General features: G+C 44.1%; 1 protein-coding gene across 1 annotated transcript; it reads left to right on the top strand.

The window, feature by feature from the left end:
* Positions 1 to 3,474: 3,474 nt before the first annotated feature.
* Positions 3,475 to 15,909, top strand: TPBG (trophoblast glycoprotein; the record flags this gene model as incomplete). The annotated part of the gene is made up of 2 exons (XM_080388380.1): positions 3,475 to 5,175; positions 8,485 to 15,909. One exon carries the CDS (start codon positions 3,475 to 3,477, stop codon positions 4,600 to 4,602), a length of 1,128 nt encoding a protein of 375 aa, XP_080244506.1. The 3' UTR covers positions 4,603 to 5,175; positions 8,485 to 15,909.
* Between the last annotated feature and the right edge of the window lie 996 nt (positions 15,910 to 16,905).

The raw sequence follows: 16,905 nt of genomic DNA, 5'->3' as shown, positions 1-16,905 counted from the left end.
CCTCAGCACTCCCACCCTTAACATGAACTTCTCAGTCAACCCATAGGGATGTCAGCCACAGGAAGAGTTTCCTTACGGTAAATTCTCTTCCAGTTTGAGTCCTAGCCAAACCAATATATTATCAAATACTATACGTTAACTCTGAAGTTTTGCGTAAACTTTATGCAAAAAACTGTGAGATGAGATTCTATGGGCTGTGCAACACCAATTCACAAATTAATCAATTGTAAAAGCCAAAATGGACCTGAAAATACTTCAGGTATTTTTTCATCATTTTCCTAGTACAGATTACAAACATGTCCAGGAAATCCACTCAGTGTAAGTGTATTCCAGAAAGTGCCATTTCCTTTTTGGAGTACGCCTCTGAGGAAAGTTGTTTTATTTAAACAAGAAGAGAGCAGATTAACAAGTATTTTTCTTCCTCTTGCAAGCTTAAGCAAGCTTAGCAGGTGCAATTTACTACCGGAATAATAGGAAACAATAGGGAAATATTTATTTATTATTTGCATTACTGCAGCACATTCAAGCACCTGTCAGGGCACACTCCACAAACACAGAACAGAACAGTGTCCCCTGCCCAAAGAGCTAACCTGCTGTGCAGGACGAGGGGCTCAGTCACACCTACACAGTCACGGAGAACCCAGAGCTACTAGAACCACCTTGGTCAGCACAATGAACGGATCAGTGCAATTGCTCTCAATTGTATTATTCCATTAGGAATGACATTGTGTCTGAACGTTTTATAAAAAATTTTTATGGCTATGCTCAATAAGTGTCTTTTCTATGATTTACCTCTGATTTTTTGTTAATATTTTCAGTTATCCATTTTTAAAAGCTGACTCCTTTCAGAAACTACCTCTTGCTGATCACTGATTTTCACTATTATCCAGCAGACCAATTTGGTTGGGTTTTTTTTGTGTTGGTTTTGGTGGTTTTTTTTTTACTTTTTCGAAGAATTTTAATAGATAGGAGAATATGTTTTTCTCTAACAAAATGCAGGTTATCTTTACCTATTTTCTAAGCATTATACTAAGACAGGCATGTGGATCTAACACAAACACCTTTCAGCAAACTAAAAGCTTCTGCAGTGTAACGCCACTGTTCTTCTAACTCAGCATCAAGGCAGTTGTTTCCCAAACTTCTGGAACTGCTTCTGAGTCCAAGATCTCACTTGTATCGCTGTTACCTCAGCCATTCCCTATTTCCTTTTCTCCATAATCTTCATCTAAAGAGCATGCTGGTTTTATCCGGCTGGGCAGCCCCTGCCTGCCACCTAAACCCAGACTTTTCTCCACCGTAATACCACTGTTGAGCCAGAGAGGGAAGAGCAATCCTATGGAAATCATTGCTTTAGCTCACTGTTCCCGATTCCGGAGCTAATTTTCTCAGTGCTTCGTACTGGACTCATCTGTTCATTTCCCCTATGGCTTTTAACGGCTCTAGGATTTCTGCTGACTTTACCAGAAAAAGGAACCTAAGTTGATCAGGAAAGCAGAAGGATTGTAATTCTGGCCTGCGGGGAAGAAGGAAATCTTGTGTAAGTAGTTATCAGAAGGGCAAGGCAAGTGCAGTCACAGACCCAGACCTGGACCGCTCAGATCCTCATTGCTGAAACCGGCAGTGTGACTACACCGGTAGCTTCTGTGTTAGATGTTATTTAACCATCTCGATCACTTCACAGGGACCAGTGGCCCAATGCAGACCCCGTGATAGCTCCCACCATTCACCCCTTCCTCAAATACCCTCCCTCCGTGGAGTAACCCGAGCGAGTTAGCACCTACAGAACTGCATTTGTATCACCTGGCTTCTTCAGCCATGCCAGGGCAGTTCTGGGACAGCCACAGCGGCTGTCACCAGTGAGTATTTTACATACAGATAGATACTTAGCGGTTTTCCTCACCATAGTAAAGTTTAAATCTCAAGCTCGAGCTGTCAATTTGAGACTTTTTTTTTGTTTTTATGATTATTGTTTCACGACCTCTGAAGAGCCCGGCGGGTTTGGCTGTTTTAGCGTCAGTTTCGGAGCCGGTGCGGTGTGTTTTGTTGCTGGCGCGGCTGCCCCCTCCCCGACACGCTGTCCCTGGGCAGGCGGCCGGAGGTAGCAGCCGGCCTCGCCTCCACCTCCACCCCGGACCCGCCGCCCCACCGCCCCCTCCCCGCCCCCGGGCTGAGGGAGCGCTTCGGGCGGGGGTAGCCCCTCGCCGCCAGCGGTCCCCGCGCTGGAGCCCCCTCGGGGTTCCCCAGTCCCGCCGGCGCGAACGCGCCGATCGGGGAAACGGCGGAAAACGACACGCAGCAGCCAGGCTCCGGCACGACGCCGCCGGCCCCCGCCGCCGCGTCGGGGCGAGCACAGGTACGGCGCTGCACGGCGGGCAGCGGGGCAGGGGGCTCCGGCAGCGCTCGCCGCCGCCGGCCGGCTCTCCCCTCGCGGGGCGGCCGGGAGCCGCTCCGGGCCGAGCGACCAGCGCCGCCCCACCCTCCCCCTCCGCCGCGCTGAGGGCAGCTCCACATGGAGCGGCTCCGCTCGGCGGCAAGGTGAGCCTCTGGCAGCACCACCCGGGCCGGGGGGCGAGGGGAGCGGCGGGGCGAGCGGACCCTCCCGGCGGGCTCCCGAGCGCGGCCGGCCGGCAGCGGCGGCGCAGCAGGGGCACGGGGGCGACGGGCGGGAGCCGGGCGGGACGCGGGCGGCGGCGGGGCCGCCCCTCGGGGCCGACGCGGGTGGCGGCTCCCCCCGGCCGGGGCGGCGGTTGGTTTCTTCTGCCAGCGGAGGCAGGGCCAGGCGCGGCGAGGGTGGGCGCGGAGTTGGCGGCGGGGCTGGGGGCAGTCGTCGTCGTCGGCTCGCTCCGCCGGAGTTTGCTCCGGACGCGGGGCGGGAGGTGAGGGAGCCGGGGACCGGGTCTGGGGACGGGGTTGGGCTGCGCTCCGCTCCGCGCCGCCGTGGGTTTGGCGGGCGGGAGTTTGCACCGCTCGTAGCGTGGAGCGGAGCGCGCCGGGGCGGGGGCGGCAGGCGGGGAGCTGCGGGACGCGGTGGGGGGGCGGCGGGTCGGACCCTTCCCTCTCCTCCCCTCCCCTGCGTGCTCCGCCAGCGGAGCCGCCGGCCGGCTGGGGAGGCGGTGGTGTGAGTGGGGGAAAACTTGTTCCTCGGCGTGTTCCCCCGCTCCGCCTCGGGGCTGGGGCTGCCCGGGCCAGCCACGTGTGGGGGGCGGGGGGCTCGGCGGGGGCTCGGGGGCCGGCGGGTGGGTGCGGGGAGCGGAGCCGCCCGCGCTGCCCTCTCGCTTTCCTCCCCTGCCGCAGGTCTCGCTGCGGGAAGCGGAGCAGAGCCGGCCGCGCAGGGGAAGCGCCTGCCCCGGGAGAAGGGGCTGCCCGGAGCGGGCAGCGCCCCGGCGGGAGCCACCCGCCGCCGCTCCTCGCCGCGCCGCCTGGAGCCGAAGGCGCCCGGAGGGGAAAGTTGCGTGCGGGGCCGGGCCGGGCGCGATGCCGGGGCGCGGCGCGCTCTGCCTGGGGCTGCTGCTGCACGTCCTGCTGGGCTGCGGCCGGGCGCAGCAGCCCGAGGGCTGCCCGGACCCCTGCCAGTGCTTGGAGGCGGCCAAGACGGTGAAGTGCGTGAACAGGAACCTGACGGCGGTGCCGCCCGACCTGCCGTCCTACGTCCGCAACCTCTTCATCACCGGCAACCGCCTGGCCCGGCTGCCGGCCGGCGCCTTCCCCGCCCAGCGCCTGCCCGACCTCAGCGCCCTCAACCTCAGCGGCAACCACCTGCGGGCGGTGGAGGCGGGCGCCCTGGCGGCCCTGCCGGCCCTGCGGCAGCTGGACCTCAGCGGCAACCCCCTGGTGTCCCTCAGCCCGCAGGCCTTCGGGGAGGGTGGCAGCCCGCTGGAGGAGCTGGCCCTCCGCGGGGCCCTGCGCGACCAGGGCGTCCTCTTCAGCCTGGCCGCCATGCTGCAGTCCGGGGCGCTGCGCAACCTCAGCCGGCTGGAGCTGGCTGACAACGGGCTGCTGCTGCTGCCCGCCGGCATGTTCACGGCCCTGCCTGCCCTGCGGCAGCTGGACCTCAGCAACAACTCCCTGGTGGGCCTGCGAAACGTCTCCTTCCAGGGGCTGGGCCAGCTGCAGAGCCTCAACCTCAGCAACAACTCCCTGGGTGTGCTGAGGAACGGCACCCTGGCCCAGTTCCGCAGCCTGCCCGCCCTCCGGCACATTGGCCTGGGCCGCAACGCCTGGGTCTGCGACTGCGCCATCGAGGACCTGGTGGCCTGGCTCAAGGAGAGCGACCAGGTGGAGGGCAAGGAATCCCTGACCTGCGCCGTCCCCGACAAGATGCTGGGCAAGGCCCTGCTGAAGATAAACAGCTCGGACCTGAACTGCTCTGTGCCCGTAGACCTGCCTTCCCAGCTACAGACTTCATATGTCTTCCTGGGGATAGTCCTGGCTCTCATTGGGGCCATTTTCCTCCTGGTTTTGTACTTGAACCGAAAAGGGATCAAAAAGTGGATGCACAACATCAGAGACGCCTGTAGGGATCACATGGAGGGCTACCACTACAGATACGAGATCAATGCAGACCCCAGGTTAACAAACCTCAGCTCCAACTCTGATGTCTGATGAAGCGTCGTGAATGCAGGGCAGCGCACAGTAGCTATGCATGAAAAGTAGACTTACGCTTTACCCTTGTGCTTGCTTCCCTCTCCCTGGAGAAATCCCAGACGTGCTTGTAACTTGAGGGGGATATGCCTCCTTGTGATGTCAAGTTCATTTTTATTTCGAGACACTGGGCAGCTGCGCATGGCGTTGGGCTGTATGTAGGAAACAAGCTGCTACTTCTTTTCCTCCTTACCTGTCTGTACTTGTGGGAAATTTTTTTCAAGATCTCAAAAGGAAAAAAGGATTCTCTCTGATGCTCCAAAGTCACCAGAGTTTATAAAAAAAAATTTACCAATGCAGACACCATTCAACAAAAGCTGCCTCAACTTTTTGGGAAAAAATGTTCCTCTGTGCCAGTTTTGATCTTGTATATCCAAATTGTGATGACAATGATTCCATTTCATAGACTACCTTGCAATTTTAAAAAACAAAGAAACTCCATTTAACAGCTCCTCGTGTTACAAAGAAGGAAATCGAATAGTGAGCATGCACAAATGATTTGTAGTTTTACATGTTAGGAAACTTACAATCTCAGTAAGTCTCTTACTATTTTGTAAAGTTACTTTTTGATTGCAGTTTATGTGAAAAGAGAGGGTTTTTATACAAACTGCATCTGAACTCCAGCTGAACTGTTAAATTCAATAAACAGTCTTGCAAGAACTGTTGTGTTAAGTTTGCTGTTCGATAAGAAATGTATGGACATCTAAGAATGTGAATAGCTTTATTGTCTCTGAAGTAATAGCCCTGCAGTAGTAACCTGAATAAAATTTTATACAGACGTGTATAAAATTTTAGCTTAGGGGCATAAATGTTTGTGACAATTTTTGTGAAATACGCTAGGACAGTTATACCGATCAACAACGAGAGCAGTTTCACTTGGCACAACCCCCCCCAGTCTACTGCTAGATGCTACGGTCCACCTTTGCTGGGAAGGTACAAACTGACAAGATTTTCATAAGGTCTTCTCTACCAAATGAAAAAAAAATCATGGAGTTTGTAAGCTAAAGAAAATTTTACCTGAATTGAATTGTTTACTATAAAAAAACCCCAACATACTTTTATGTCCTGAACTAAATTAAATGCAGCTCAGCCGTGTAGTCGGCAAGCTTCACGCTTGTAAGTCAGTGCAGTACTTAAGTGCTTACTGTTTCAGTTTAAGCTCTCGGTACTTGGGAAGTTCTGTAATGATCTACATCGAGTAAGTTGAACTTTATCTTAAAGATTTTAACAGGTCCATTTCAGTATTGTATGCTACTCATGCTTATTACTTGCTTGGGAATGGATTTTCTTGTAAATAGATAAAGCATGCAAAGGCAAACTTAAAATGTATCATTTAATATGCAACTCTGATGACATATGAAAAGGTTAGCAAGAACCTTCCAATGGCCACCAATAATTAATGCACGTTTTCTAATCCATTTATAGATTCTTAATGAAAAAGAATACACCAACTGTAAAAGTGTGATGTGAATTGTTATCTATCAGTGTATCTGTGGAGCTTTTTCTATGGTCACTGTTACTTGAAGCTCTTGAGCATCTCTAAAATTTTATGAATTACTGGCTAATTCCTTTTGCTTTCAAAAATGACAGTTTTCTCATAGGTACACGCCTTTGGTAAGAGCTCATAAATATAAAATAGTCCTTGAAGTATCAAAAGAAATATATTCTATTTTGGGCATCGGTATTATTCAAATGCATTTTTCTTTCCTTGCAACTTCAGAAAAAACAAGCAGCACAAATTGGTTCAGACTTATGTTCTATTGCTTTAAATCGGCTTTATTTAATAGCAGTGCTTTTTTTTTAATGTAGTTTTGTACATTTGCCTTCAAAAGTAAAAAAAAAATGAAGTACAACTGACGTTTTAATAAATCAGTGTGTTTTACAATTAATGTAAGTTAAGTGATAGCCTATTTCTCCTGCTGTAATTTAAATGTATGAGCAATATCGGTTAATAGTATATGAATTAAGTTTATGGATTCTTAAAAGCAAACTGCTGGTCTGAATATTAGCTGCCCATATTTTAAGAATAGTGTAAAAACCCCAGCGTGATTAATTATTACTGTGCAACTATGCAAACTATTCATACTTAGTATACAAAAAATTGTTCATGTAAGAAGCTAGAATTTTCAGTAGCTATGCAGTGTGCTTTGTTGTATTGGTCATTTCAGAGATTATCAATTAACACTTAATTTGTACAGTGCCAGGAGGATTAGAGCGTCATCCTTGCTTAAGATGCTCCTGTAACATAATAGATAAAATATGTACAAACCAACCCATTTCTTGGGCAATTTCTTGGATTTTGTTAACAGATACTTTAAAGTAACTACAGTAAAAGCAATTATCTGTGATGTGCTAATGTAACGGTCATGCATTTGTAGAGCTGTGTAAGGATAGGCAACGACTTTAATAGCAGTCTCTCGCCAATGGACTGAGTATTTGTATAGTGAGCAAGTCTGGCTGTTGTACTACACCTATTATTCTAAAGATTATTAGTATTATTAGTATTATTCTTGTATCATAGAAAGTCAATGTAATAGAATTTTGTTAGAGACCTGGTGATGGCTACTTTAAAATAATTTTTGCCATTTGCTTACATGTGTATTTTTTAGGATGTAACAGTTAGCATGTGTCAGTATTGTGTTCGGTAACATTCTCCTACAGTGTTTGACCAACAGTGGATGCTTTGGTGTTTTGTACAATGCATTATTTGATCTTAAATCCCCTTCCATAAACAGTTCTTGAAACTTGTTCTGCTTTCTTTTTACAAAATAGTTAACAGTGGTACTCAGAAGACATTTTAAAAGTAGCTCCCAAAATGCTTCAGAACTTGGTTAAAAACTGTACATTTAAAATAGCATTAGTTTATGGTTCTTCTGAAGCACATTTTATAATCTTAGCTCTGCTTTGACACCTGAAATTCAAATTGATTACTATTTCCAGAGCAGTTTAATTAGCAAGGCTGTTTTATTCATTCATTCTTCAATAAAACACATGCAGTACTCAATGCCCCTAAAATGTGTTTTGTATACGTAGGCTCCCACTGCTGTTTCATAGGAAACATTCAGACTGAAGTAGTGGGCAAATCTTCAGGGAAGGCTGCGGAGCTCAGAAGCAGAAAGGAAACTTTGTCGAAGGTTCAACTGCTTTCTTAAAACTACTTCTGGTTCTAATAAGCTTAAAATTTTCTTAAAAGAATAACACAAGAGATTGACAGCATTTTAATGTATTTTCCTAAAGTACTTTGGAGAAGCAGTGTTGCCAGATAAGAAACGGATAATTCCCCAAATCTTTCTTTATTCAACATAGCTTTATATTAGATCATCCAACTTTTTGTTTTGTTTTGTTTTTCAGCAAGCCATACTATTACCAATAATTTTGACATCCAAAAAGTGATTTGAAGTTTTGCACAACTGCTTTAGATCTTTTCATTTAGGCTAATTTGCCTTCTAAGCACTGGTGACAATCCCCAGTGACATGCCAAGTAGTGGAGCAGTCTGTTCAGTCCCGTATTCGGCTGTTGACTGAGATGTCACTGAAGGCAGGCATGGCAAAATATTCAAAATATGACTGTGCTAGGATCCCAACTCTCATTATTCTACCAGCATTTTCCCTGTGGTATACTCCGCTCTTTATGCATCTGCATAATGTCTTTTTTTGCCTCATTTTCTCAAGAAATCCATTAAAAGGAGTATCCTGAATCTGTACAGGTAGAGAAATCAATCTCACTGCACCTATGTATTTTGTGGTTTAGTGTCTTCATTTGCCTTTAAGCCTTAACATGAAAGAGCCATTGTCAAAGTGGACAGAATGAAAATTTGATATGCACTTTTTCTTTCTTTTTAGCAACTGAATGTTCAAGAAGAACCATTCGTTCTCACCATATGATGAAGGAAAATAGCAATTGGTAAGAAAAACATTTTAGTTTCAAGCTTCCAGATGACATTTATATTCCATGAGAGAAGGTGGAAGGGAGAAGCTTATAAAGGAAAACGGGATATCTTTGTTACAGGTCAGCACTGGAAATCAAAACACTACGGATAGGAACAATTGCTGATTGATTCTGTCTGTTATGTTCTGGTCATTTTTTACAGATACAGCTCTAATTTCTTCTTGTTGCTATAAATAGAAACATTTTGCTAACAAGTGGCATTACATCCTATAATATTTGTAATGCAGGTTTTGTGGGATATAATAGAAGACTGAATTTAATTCATCACCTGCTGATTTAATGACGACTAGATCAGGCCCGTAACTTAATGCTCCTTTTTTTTTTTAACAAATGCGTTGCTTACTAATTGCAAAGACCTTGGCTTGAAATCAAACAAGGCAAGCCCACCAAGAAAGAGAGAAAGCAGTCCGTTTGGGGAATATAACATTTATTAGCTATTTCACACATGCTTAGAAAAGAGACATAAACCATGTAGGAGCTGAGGGTCTTTGCTGATACTGAAGTGTGCTGTTAGCTTCCTGAGTTGATACAGCAGTAGCAAAAATTGTGGTGCTTTGTACCAGTACAGTAAACTAACAGCGCTCCTTAGGCGGGGGGGGGGGGGGGGGGGGGGGAACCCTGCCACCAAGCTTTTAGAAGTAAGAATACAGATTTGCAGTATAAGTATGTCCTTAAAAAGGGCTTTTGCTTTCTCAAGTGTGTTACAATTTACATGTTGCCACATCCTTGGAAAACCTTGCTATGCCAGAAGTCATCTGTCGCGTAGGCAAAGCCTGAAATCAGGCCTTGAATGTTACCCTAAATAGAAAAAGGGAACTATTATGAAAATTAAAATGGTACTTTAGACTGTATTCATGTTACAGTTAACAATTTAATACTTGCAGTTGTTTATATATTTCAAAGTATTCGCTAGATAGCTTTTCCTTTCTGATGATAGACTAAGAGAATAACAGATTTGTGTCTTCTAGTAATTATGCATGACAGAATCTGAATAAATTAGCAATGTTGTTTGAGTACATACAGTGATGAAGATGTTAGAAATCTTGTGTTCTAGAATGTTTCACTAGTCTAGAAATCTTGGATGTGCAAGAAACTGCTGTAACTTTTTCAGATTGAAGTTTTGTTTCTTAATTAGAAATTATTCTTGAAGAAAAACACAATAAAATATTTACCAGATTGCTTATAAGTGTTGTATGTTTGCCCTGCTGGTTTTATTGCTGTAAATCCTTGCAAATATTGATGTCTTTGCCAAAGTTGTAGTTGCATTCTTTTTAGCTCAAAATTGGTGATTGTGCTGTGAATTTGCATGATAGACTAGTGAAAAAACAACTTCCATCTAGATAGCCTGATTAATTTTGTTAGAAAGAAATTTGTTCAGTGAATATAAGAGATTGGTTCCTGTTATTTTGGACATAATTTGATAGCTTTTTGGTTTTTAATGTATGTGGTATTGATTTTCAAGTTAGGTGCTGATTCTAAATTTAACAGTAATGGATTTTCAGGTTTTTAATTACTAGATCAAACTGCATGTTTTAAAGTCTTCAGATACATATTTACATACTCAAATATAAAGCCAATGCTATTACTGATGGAAATACTAAGGAAAACTGCTGAAACAGAGAATGAAGGGCAGAATCTGGAGTAAAAAGTATTCTGATTGTTACGGTTTTTTTAAATGCAAATACTTAGATTGTGACCACGTGGAAATTCAAAGAGAAGGATGTGGTTTCATCTTCTCATAGATAGCTAGTGCAGACGTCTGAAATTTTAGTAGGTAGGAGTGATTTTTGGGGGCTGTCCCAGGAGCATAGCTGATAACTTAGTCTTGTGTCTAAGTTGTTTGCTATTACTGTTTTTTTCACATTCTTAGGACTTCTAACACGGAAGGATGTTTGCCTTTACACATAACAGATTGATCTGTCCTAGATTTTATCTTAGGACAGTTCTTAGTATCTGTCCACAGTCTACTTCAGGTATGCCATTTGTTCTAGTAGAAATTTATCTGTGGCATAGTGCAGGGTAGCTTTACATGAAATCGTGGACATTTTTGCAATAAAGGACTCACTTGTCAAATAGATATTATAAAATGTCAAATAGATGTTTCAATAGAATCTAGTGTATACTTCATGCTGGCAATGTAAAAGCATCGAGTAATGGCAGTGAAATATCAAAATAAATACCATTTATTGCAAGAACACTGTAAGTAGTCATGAACTGACACCACTGTGGGGGATTTGAGTAATTTGTTTAGAAGAAGGAAAAAGAAGTAGTTAATACATTGACAGTTTTCTTCTTCAGGTAGGTGTCTTCATTCATTATCCTTAACAGCTTATGAACAGTTATCAAATCCTGCAGATAGTTATAGATTTCAATTATTTTAAGTCAATGGCTTTTTCCCAGTGCTTTTATGTTTCACTGTTTTCAGGGGTGGGGCTTTTGTTAACTTGGAGGGAACCAAGAGCTCTTAAACATCCGAAAACATGAATTTTTATTTTATACGTATATATATACACACATTTTACACAAGTATGTGTGTGTATATATATATATATATAATGTAAAACCAGGAGACTGAAGAGGAGTAGAGTCCAAGGCACACCAGCCTTTCCAGTACATTCTGTTGCCTAGCTTAGGGGCCTATTTTTGCCCACGCACTGGAAAGGGGACCTAAGTGCCTAAATGGAGTAGATATGTCTCTGAGAAGCGCTTAAGACTTGCTTCGTGTTGCTGCACACCTAGTGTCGCCATTAGCAGCAACTTAACCCAAACTGGCGCTGAGTGGCCAAGATTTTCCGAAGTGGCCACAATTTGGGGTTCTGCTTTCAAAGTAGCTTAAAGGGGCTTCATTTTCAAAAGCTGTGGAACACCTTTTGGAAAATTACACTTTCAAGGTGAATTGAACTAAATGTGGGAAAAACAATTTTCAGTGTGAAAAGGCATTTTTTTGTTGTATACTTGAGAGACAATATAAATGCTTGTAAGAGCTTTTGAAATTCCCCAGCCTTTGCTCTCTCTGTCATTTCTCAGTTTCATTGAGATCTCTGTAACACTGTAACACTGTCTATGAAAAATATCCTTCCTGCTCTCCAGCTCACTTATTTAATCATCCCCGATCCAGATGCCTCTTTTCCATCACCTTTGTATTGTGACCAAGCTTGATTACTTCAGGCTAGCAAGCAAAGGCAGAAATCCTGTTAACCAAGTCATGCATAGAAACAAATCTTGAATGTTTATCAGTAAGCAGATTAGTTATTAAGGTTATACCTGTTGTTAGACTTTCATTCAGGTTGTCCCTTTCTGTTTAGTTTTTCAGCATACCAGAAAGTTTCTGTGGTAGCCCAGAAGAACTCTCTTGATTCCAATTTCCAGTAATGAAATGGGAGCTCTTACTTGGAGACGATAGTCTAGAAAAAAACTTGCAGAAACTGCTCGAACTTTTCTGACAGGACGGTAAAATGTCACTGAAAATAGCTCTGTGAAAATATTCTTCATTTGTCAGAAATGCTACATACGCAGAAAGAACTGCAATGCTGAATTTGTGATACTGATATATATATATGCTGTTTAACGAGACCGGGAGATTTCCATTACAATGGCTTATGGTACCTCTGCTCCGATTCCTCCTCCCTGCAGCCCTGCATTCACCCCAATATGCTTGAAGAGACTCACTTCAGTTTAGGATATGCATTCAGCAGATTGTTTAGATTATTATTCATAGGTGAAGACCCTTATTTTGGGGCGCATAAAGAAATACGTTCTTGTACTTGTGATTTTGAACACAGAAACAAACTAGCTGGCATATGCTTGGTTTCATAACTTACCTGTAAATAAATAAAAACAAGCTCTGAATTTGAATTTGCAAGGAACAGATGTCTTTCAGTAAGCTTGAGTGTAAATTCAGCAGGATTTCCAGTTTATTCCAGGAAATGATGACAAAGAAATTTATTGCAAGCAGAGAAATGACTTGTTCCTCATCGTAGTTATGCAGGCTACGCCTTTTCCACGCAGCAGTACAAAGTATTTTATCTCCTAGGTTTCCAGGGAGACAGTCACAATCCAGTAGGGGTTACTGTTGTTCCTAATAAAGCTCTCTAGATTCTGTCATCCTAGCAATTTTTCTGGTCAAAATCACAGAGATAGCAGATAGGATTTGATAAATGACACTGAGTAACGTTAATTGATGTGACCTATTTCAAACACAGATGATGCTGTGGTACACCAGCTTAAAGCAGATGGTACTGGTGCCTTTACCATCTAGGATCATTTCAGCTGGCAGGAGAAGACTCAAAACTGAGTGCTAATCACTGCAGAGAGCTATACAAACTGTCCTTATCATTTAGCAGTGGATATAGGATATAGGATATCCAAAAGGTTTTGGGTATAGGTGTGTAGCACCCCCTCTACCACAGCAATACTAGGTTTTTTGTATGAGTTGTGTAAGTTGTTCACAGAAAACTGTGTCTTCTTTGTGGTTTAGAAGGAAAATTGAAGCAAACAACTGATTAATTAATGTAGTGAAATTAATAGGCAAAAATCTTGTCTCTCAAAACAATAGTTCCTGATCTCATTGATGAGAATTCAAGAAATTTCGATCACAGAAATATATTGGCCTCACAGAATTCTTCATTATTATACATTTTACATTGAAAATACAGAAATTTGCAGAGGCAATGTTCAGTACAAGACCAGTGGATAGTATAGAAACGTTACTGAGGACCCTCCCAATCTTACTTTCCATTATTCTGCCACGCAAAGGGGAGAAATAGAAAAGAGATCTTTGACAGAACAAGCGGTTTAAGAAAGAACGGTGGTACAGCCAAAAATCTCCTGTAATGACAGTTCTTTTTGCACTCACCAAAGAATGATGTGGCAATGCTAGTGATGCTGAAGTAGAGGAGGGCATGCTTTCTTTCGGAAGCTTCAGGTTATTTAGGTTTATTCACGGGTTTGCATTGTTGAAGCCACAGCTAATTCACACATCAACATTTGATCTAGCTCACCAGAAAATACCAAGGCCAGAATGTGCTATACATTTTCTTCCCGTAATTTTTGTGCCTTCCAGTAATGCATGAGGCACTTGTTCTCTCCTTCCCTCCCAAGGGAAGAGTACACTGGCTGAGAAGCTGCCTTGCCTTCTGTTTCTGAGAGAAATCATACGCAAAGTAAAGCACCTTGTACTTAAAGCAGAAGGTTGATTAGCTTTGTGATATTCCCTAATTCCTGGACAAGTACGTTCCTTCGGAAACCCTGCTGCTTGGAGAAGGTTTTGTCTCCTGTGCAGAAAGCTTTCTGTCTGCTTGAGAAGAAAAGTGTTAGGTACATTCTTCTCCTCTTCAATGCTAAATGTTCATCTTTTCAAAGGAATATAATAGTCTTAAAATTGTCTTTTTTATCAGGAAGTAGAACATAGCCTGTGCATACATTTGGTAGCATGATGAAACCTGTAGGAAAACTGTTTAGAAACAGTGAAAAAATAAGGAGTAAAGATCCTACCAATTAAATAAGTTTTTTAAATGCATCACAGTGAATAAACTCCCTCCGTAAGCATCCTGCTTAAGCGCACACCACTGCAGACGTGTCCACTGCTCCTAGTAACAGGAGCAACACTCCAGCAGAAACCCCACTGTGACGATATAGTCAGCTTTCAGGGCAGTGTTTCAGCAAAATGAGGTTTGCACTTGTGTATTGGGTTTGTTCTGTGAGTTTGCTACAGTATTGATTTTTGGGAGAGGCTGGACTATACACAGAGCTCTCTGATGTGAGTGCCCTAATAGCCTGTGAGGTCCTCTCTCCTCTTCCTCTCCCTCTCCTCTTCCAACTTGCCAAATCCTTATCTCAGGGTGCAGAAGACAAGAACTGTCTAACCTGAAACTGCCAATCAGCTACGTCTCCCCCTCATTTCATTGCAGGTACAGTTGTATTGCACACAGAGGGTTTATTCCTGGCTGTAATTTCTGTTTATCGGGCAGAGAGTACTGCCATAGCCTGCATTATCCCAACTGGGCAATGTCCCAGTGTCCAGCTAAAAGGGTTTGAATTTCATCCCCTTACCTTCCTGGACACGCAGTGTCTTCACGTCAGCGTTGGTATTAATGTGTTTTCTGCACTGGCCAAAATTTACCATGTGGTGATCTGAGCTTTGCAGATCAAGTGCATGAGGAATATGAGGTAAACGGGAGATGCACATGCGACTTAGTCATCTTGTGAATTGCTCTCACTACCTTTAAAAGACGAGGGGAAACATCCCCATACCCTTTTGTGGCCCATCTCTTCACCTCATAATGACACAAATAAATAAAATTAATTTGATGCATTTTCAATTTGTATATCTACATGCATATATGTACACACACTTTTATGTAATAAGTTTTAAAAATTTACAAATCTTACAGATTTTATATATGTATGAAAAAACATGCTCCCTGTATACAGGTGGGGCTGGACATGCAGTTCGTGCTGGAAACTAATATTTCAGGTTTGTCTCATGTACTTTTGCAAATAATGCTAATTAAAAGCTATTTATATTTTGGTTACTTTTTTACATAAAAGAAATAGTCTGATGTTTTAGAACTAATTATTGCAGTAAGTTTTGCAATAAACACTTTTGATAACAGGAATGATAGCACAGGTTAGCATGGCAATTTTTAGCATCTATTAAGTCCTGTGAGTAGCTTTAGAAGTCATAATTTGTAAAACAGTCAGACAGAAGCTTATCCTGGGTGAGTAGTTTAGCACAAAATACTCCCTTGCCTTCACTTTGTTTTTATTGCTTCTTCGGCATGAGGATGCTGCCAAAGTTTTGACACTTTTTTTTTTTCCCCATCTTAAATTCTGTGTAGCTCTGTCTCTGATGGTATGCCTTCAGAGAAAAAGAGCAAGGGACGGGGATATGCCTGAATTTTCTTGTCAAAACACCGACAGGATCATTACCAAGAGACAACACAATTTGGCAGTGCGAGAGCGGGTGTTGGTGCTTTGTGACAGTGTCGGTGTGGCTAGTGCGTTGTTCAGGTGTCACATCCTGAAAGAAAGAGTCTCCTTCACATGCAGCTGGGGAGCAAGGGCACCTCCGTGAAAGGTGATTTAAGACCCTGTGTTGCTTTTGTCCTGCATTGCCTGTTTGCTGGGCCGTAAAGGAGAGAGGCCTCTGTAACGGAGAGAGGCCTCTGCGTTAGGCCAGCGCCTGGCAGCCCTCGGGAGCCGTGGGAGCGGAGGGGGCTGCCGGCCTTTCTGCTTCTGGGGCCGTGGCACTGCCTGCGGGCTGGCAGATGAACTATTTTGGATATCGGAGGGTGTCTCCACGCTGCCAGTGACCGTTTCGTGGCTGTTTTGTACAAAGTGGCATAACCCAGCCTGCCAGAGGGGAAGACTGCAGCCCCAGCCTTACCCCAGAACGCCTGCCCCACAGTGTGACCTGGGGCGCTCCGGCGAGGGGAGTGGGATCTTCAGAGGTATTTCCTTGGACTCTGGGGATAAATCATTCTTGGCAGAGATAATTCAGATTTGCTCAGGGAGGCAGAGCTCTAGAGGTGACAGGGACAGTGCTCTGTGGTGCCATTTTCACTAGGCACTAACAGGAGCATTCTTTAACCCATCAGTTGCCAGTTTCCTGGTAGCACAAAGCAGTAACACATGTGTCTCTGGAAAAGAGGAAAAAGGCACCGTACTTACCCTGATTTCAGTTGCAGTTTTGTTATTCCTAGTGGATACTACAAAATGGAACTTGTGACTACTACAAAAATGAGGAGCTTGTGGAGGTCAGATGATAACTTTGTGACTCAAAAATAAAGTATTGTAAAGTAGGAATAGGTAGACATTCTACTTACGTTAGAAACAATGCTTTTAGAAGCATGCTGTCAGCTTTTATTGTGAACTTTTTGGAGTAGGGAGTGACTTTGTTCTGTCTTTCCACTTGCGTGGCACATTGGGTTCCTGGTCTCTGTCAGGAGCTTCCAAATGCTACTGCACAGTAAATAATGGTGGTCCTGTGCAGACTGATGCGCTGCACTTTCTTTATTAGCTCCCCAATAACACCGCTTTAGCAGCACCGATGCTTTTGGAATAGTGTTACAAACCCCCGCAAATGCCTGAGCCTTCTCCTTCAATACTTAGCATCGAGAAAATAGCACCTTCTAGACACAAAGTACTCAACATTGTAATATGGGCCTGCCAAGAAAGAGATTTTTAAATTAGATAAATTGAGACAGGCCTAAGAATTCTTCTTCAGACAGCTGAATAAAGACTCCAATTTAATGCAGAGGTACCTGGTTTGGCTTTAAATGCATTGCTTTGTGTACAAGAAGTCTAGCTGTGGT

This window comes from Falco punctatus (assembly GCF_963210335.1).
Source record: "Falco punctatus genome assembly, chromosome: 5".
Classification (NCBI taxonomy): Eukaryota; Metazoa; Chordata; class Aves; order Falconiformes; family Falconidae; genus Falco; species Falco punctatus.
This window is presented reverse-complemented; position numbering and strand designations above follow the sequence as displayed.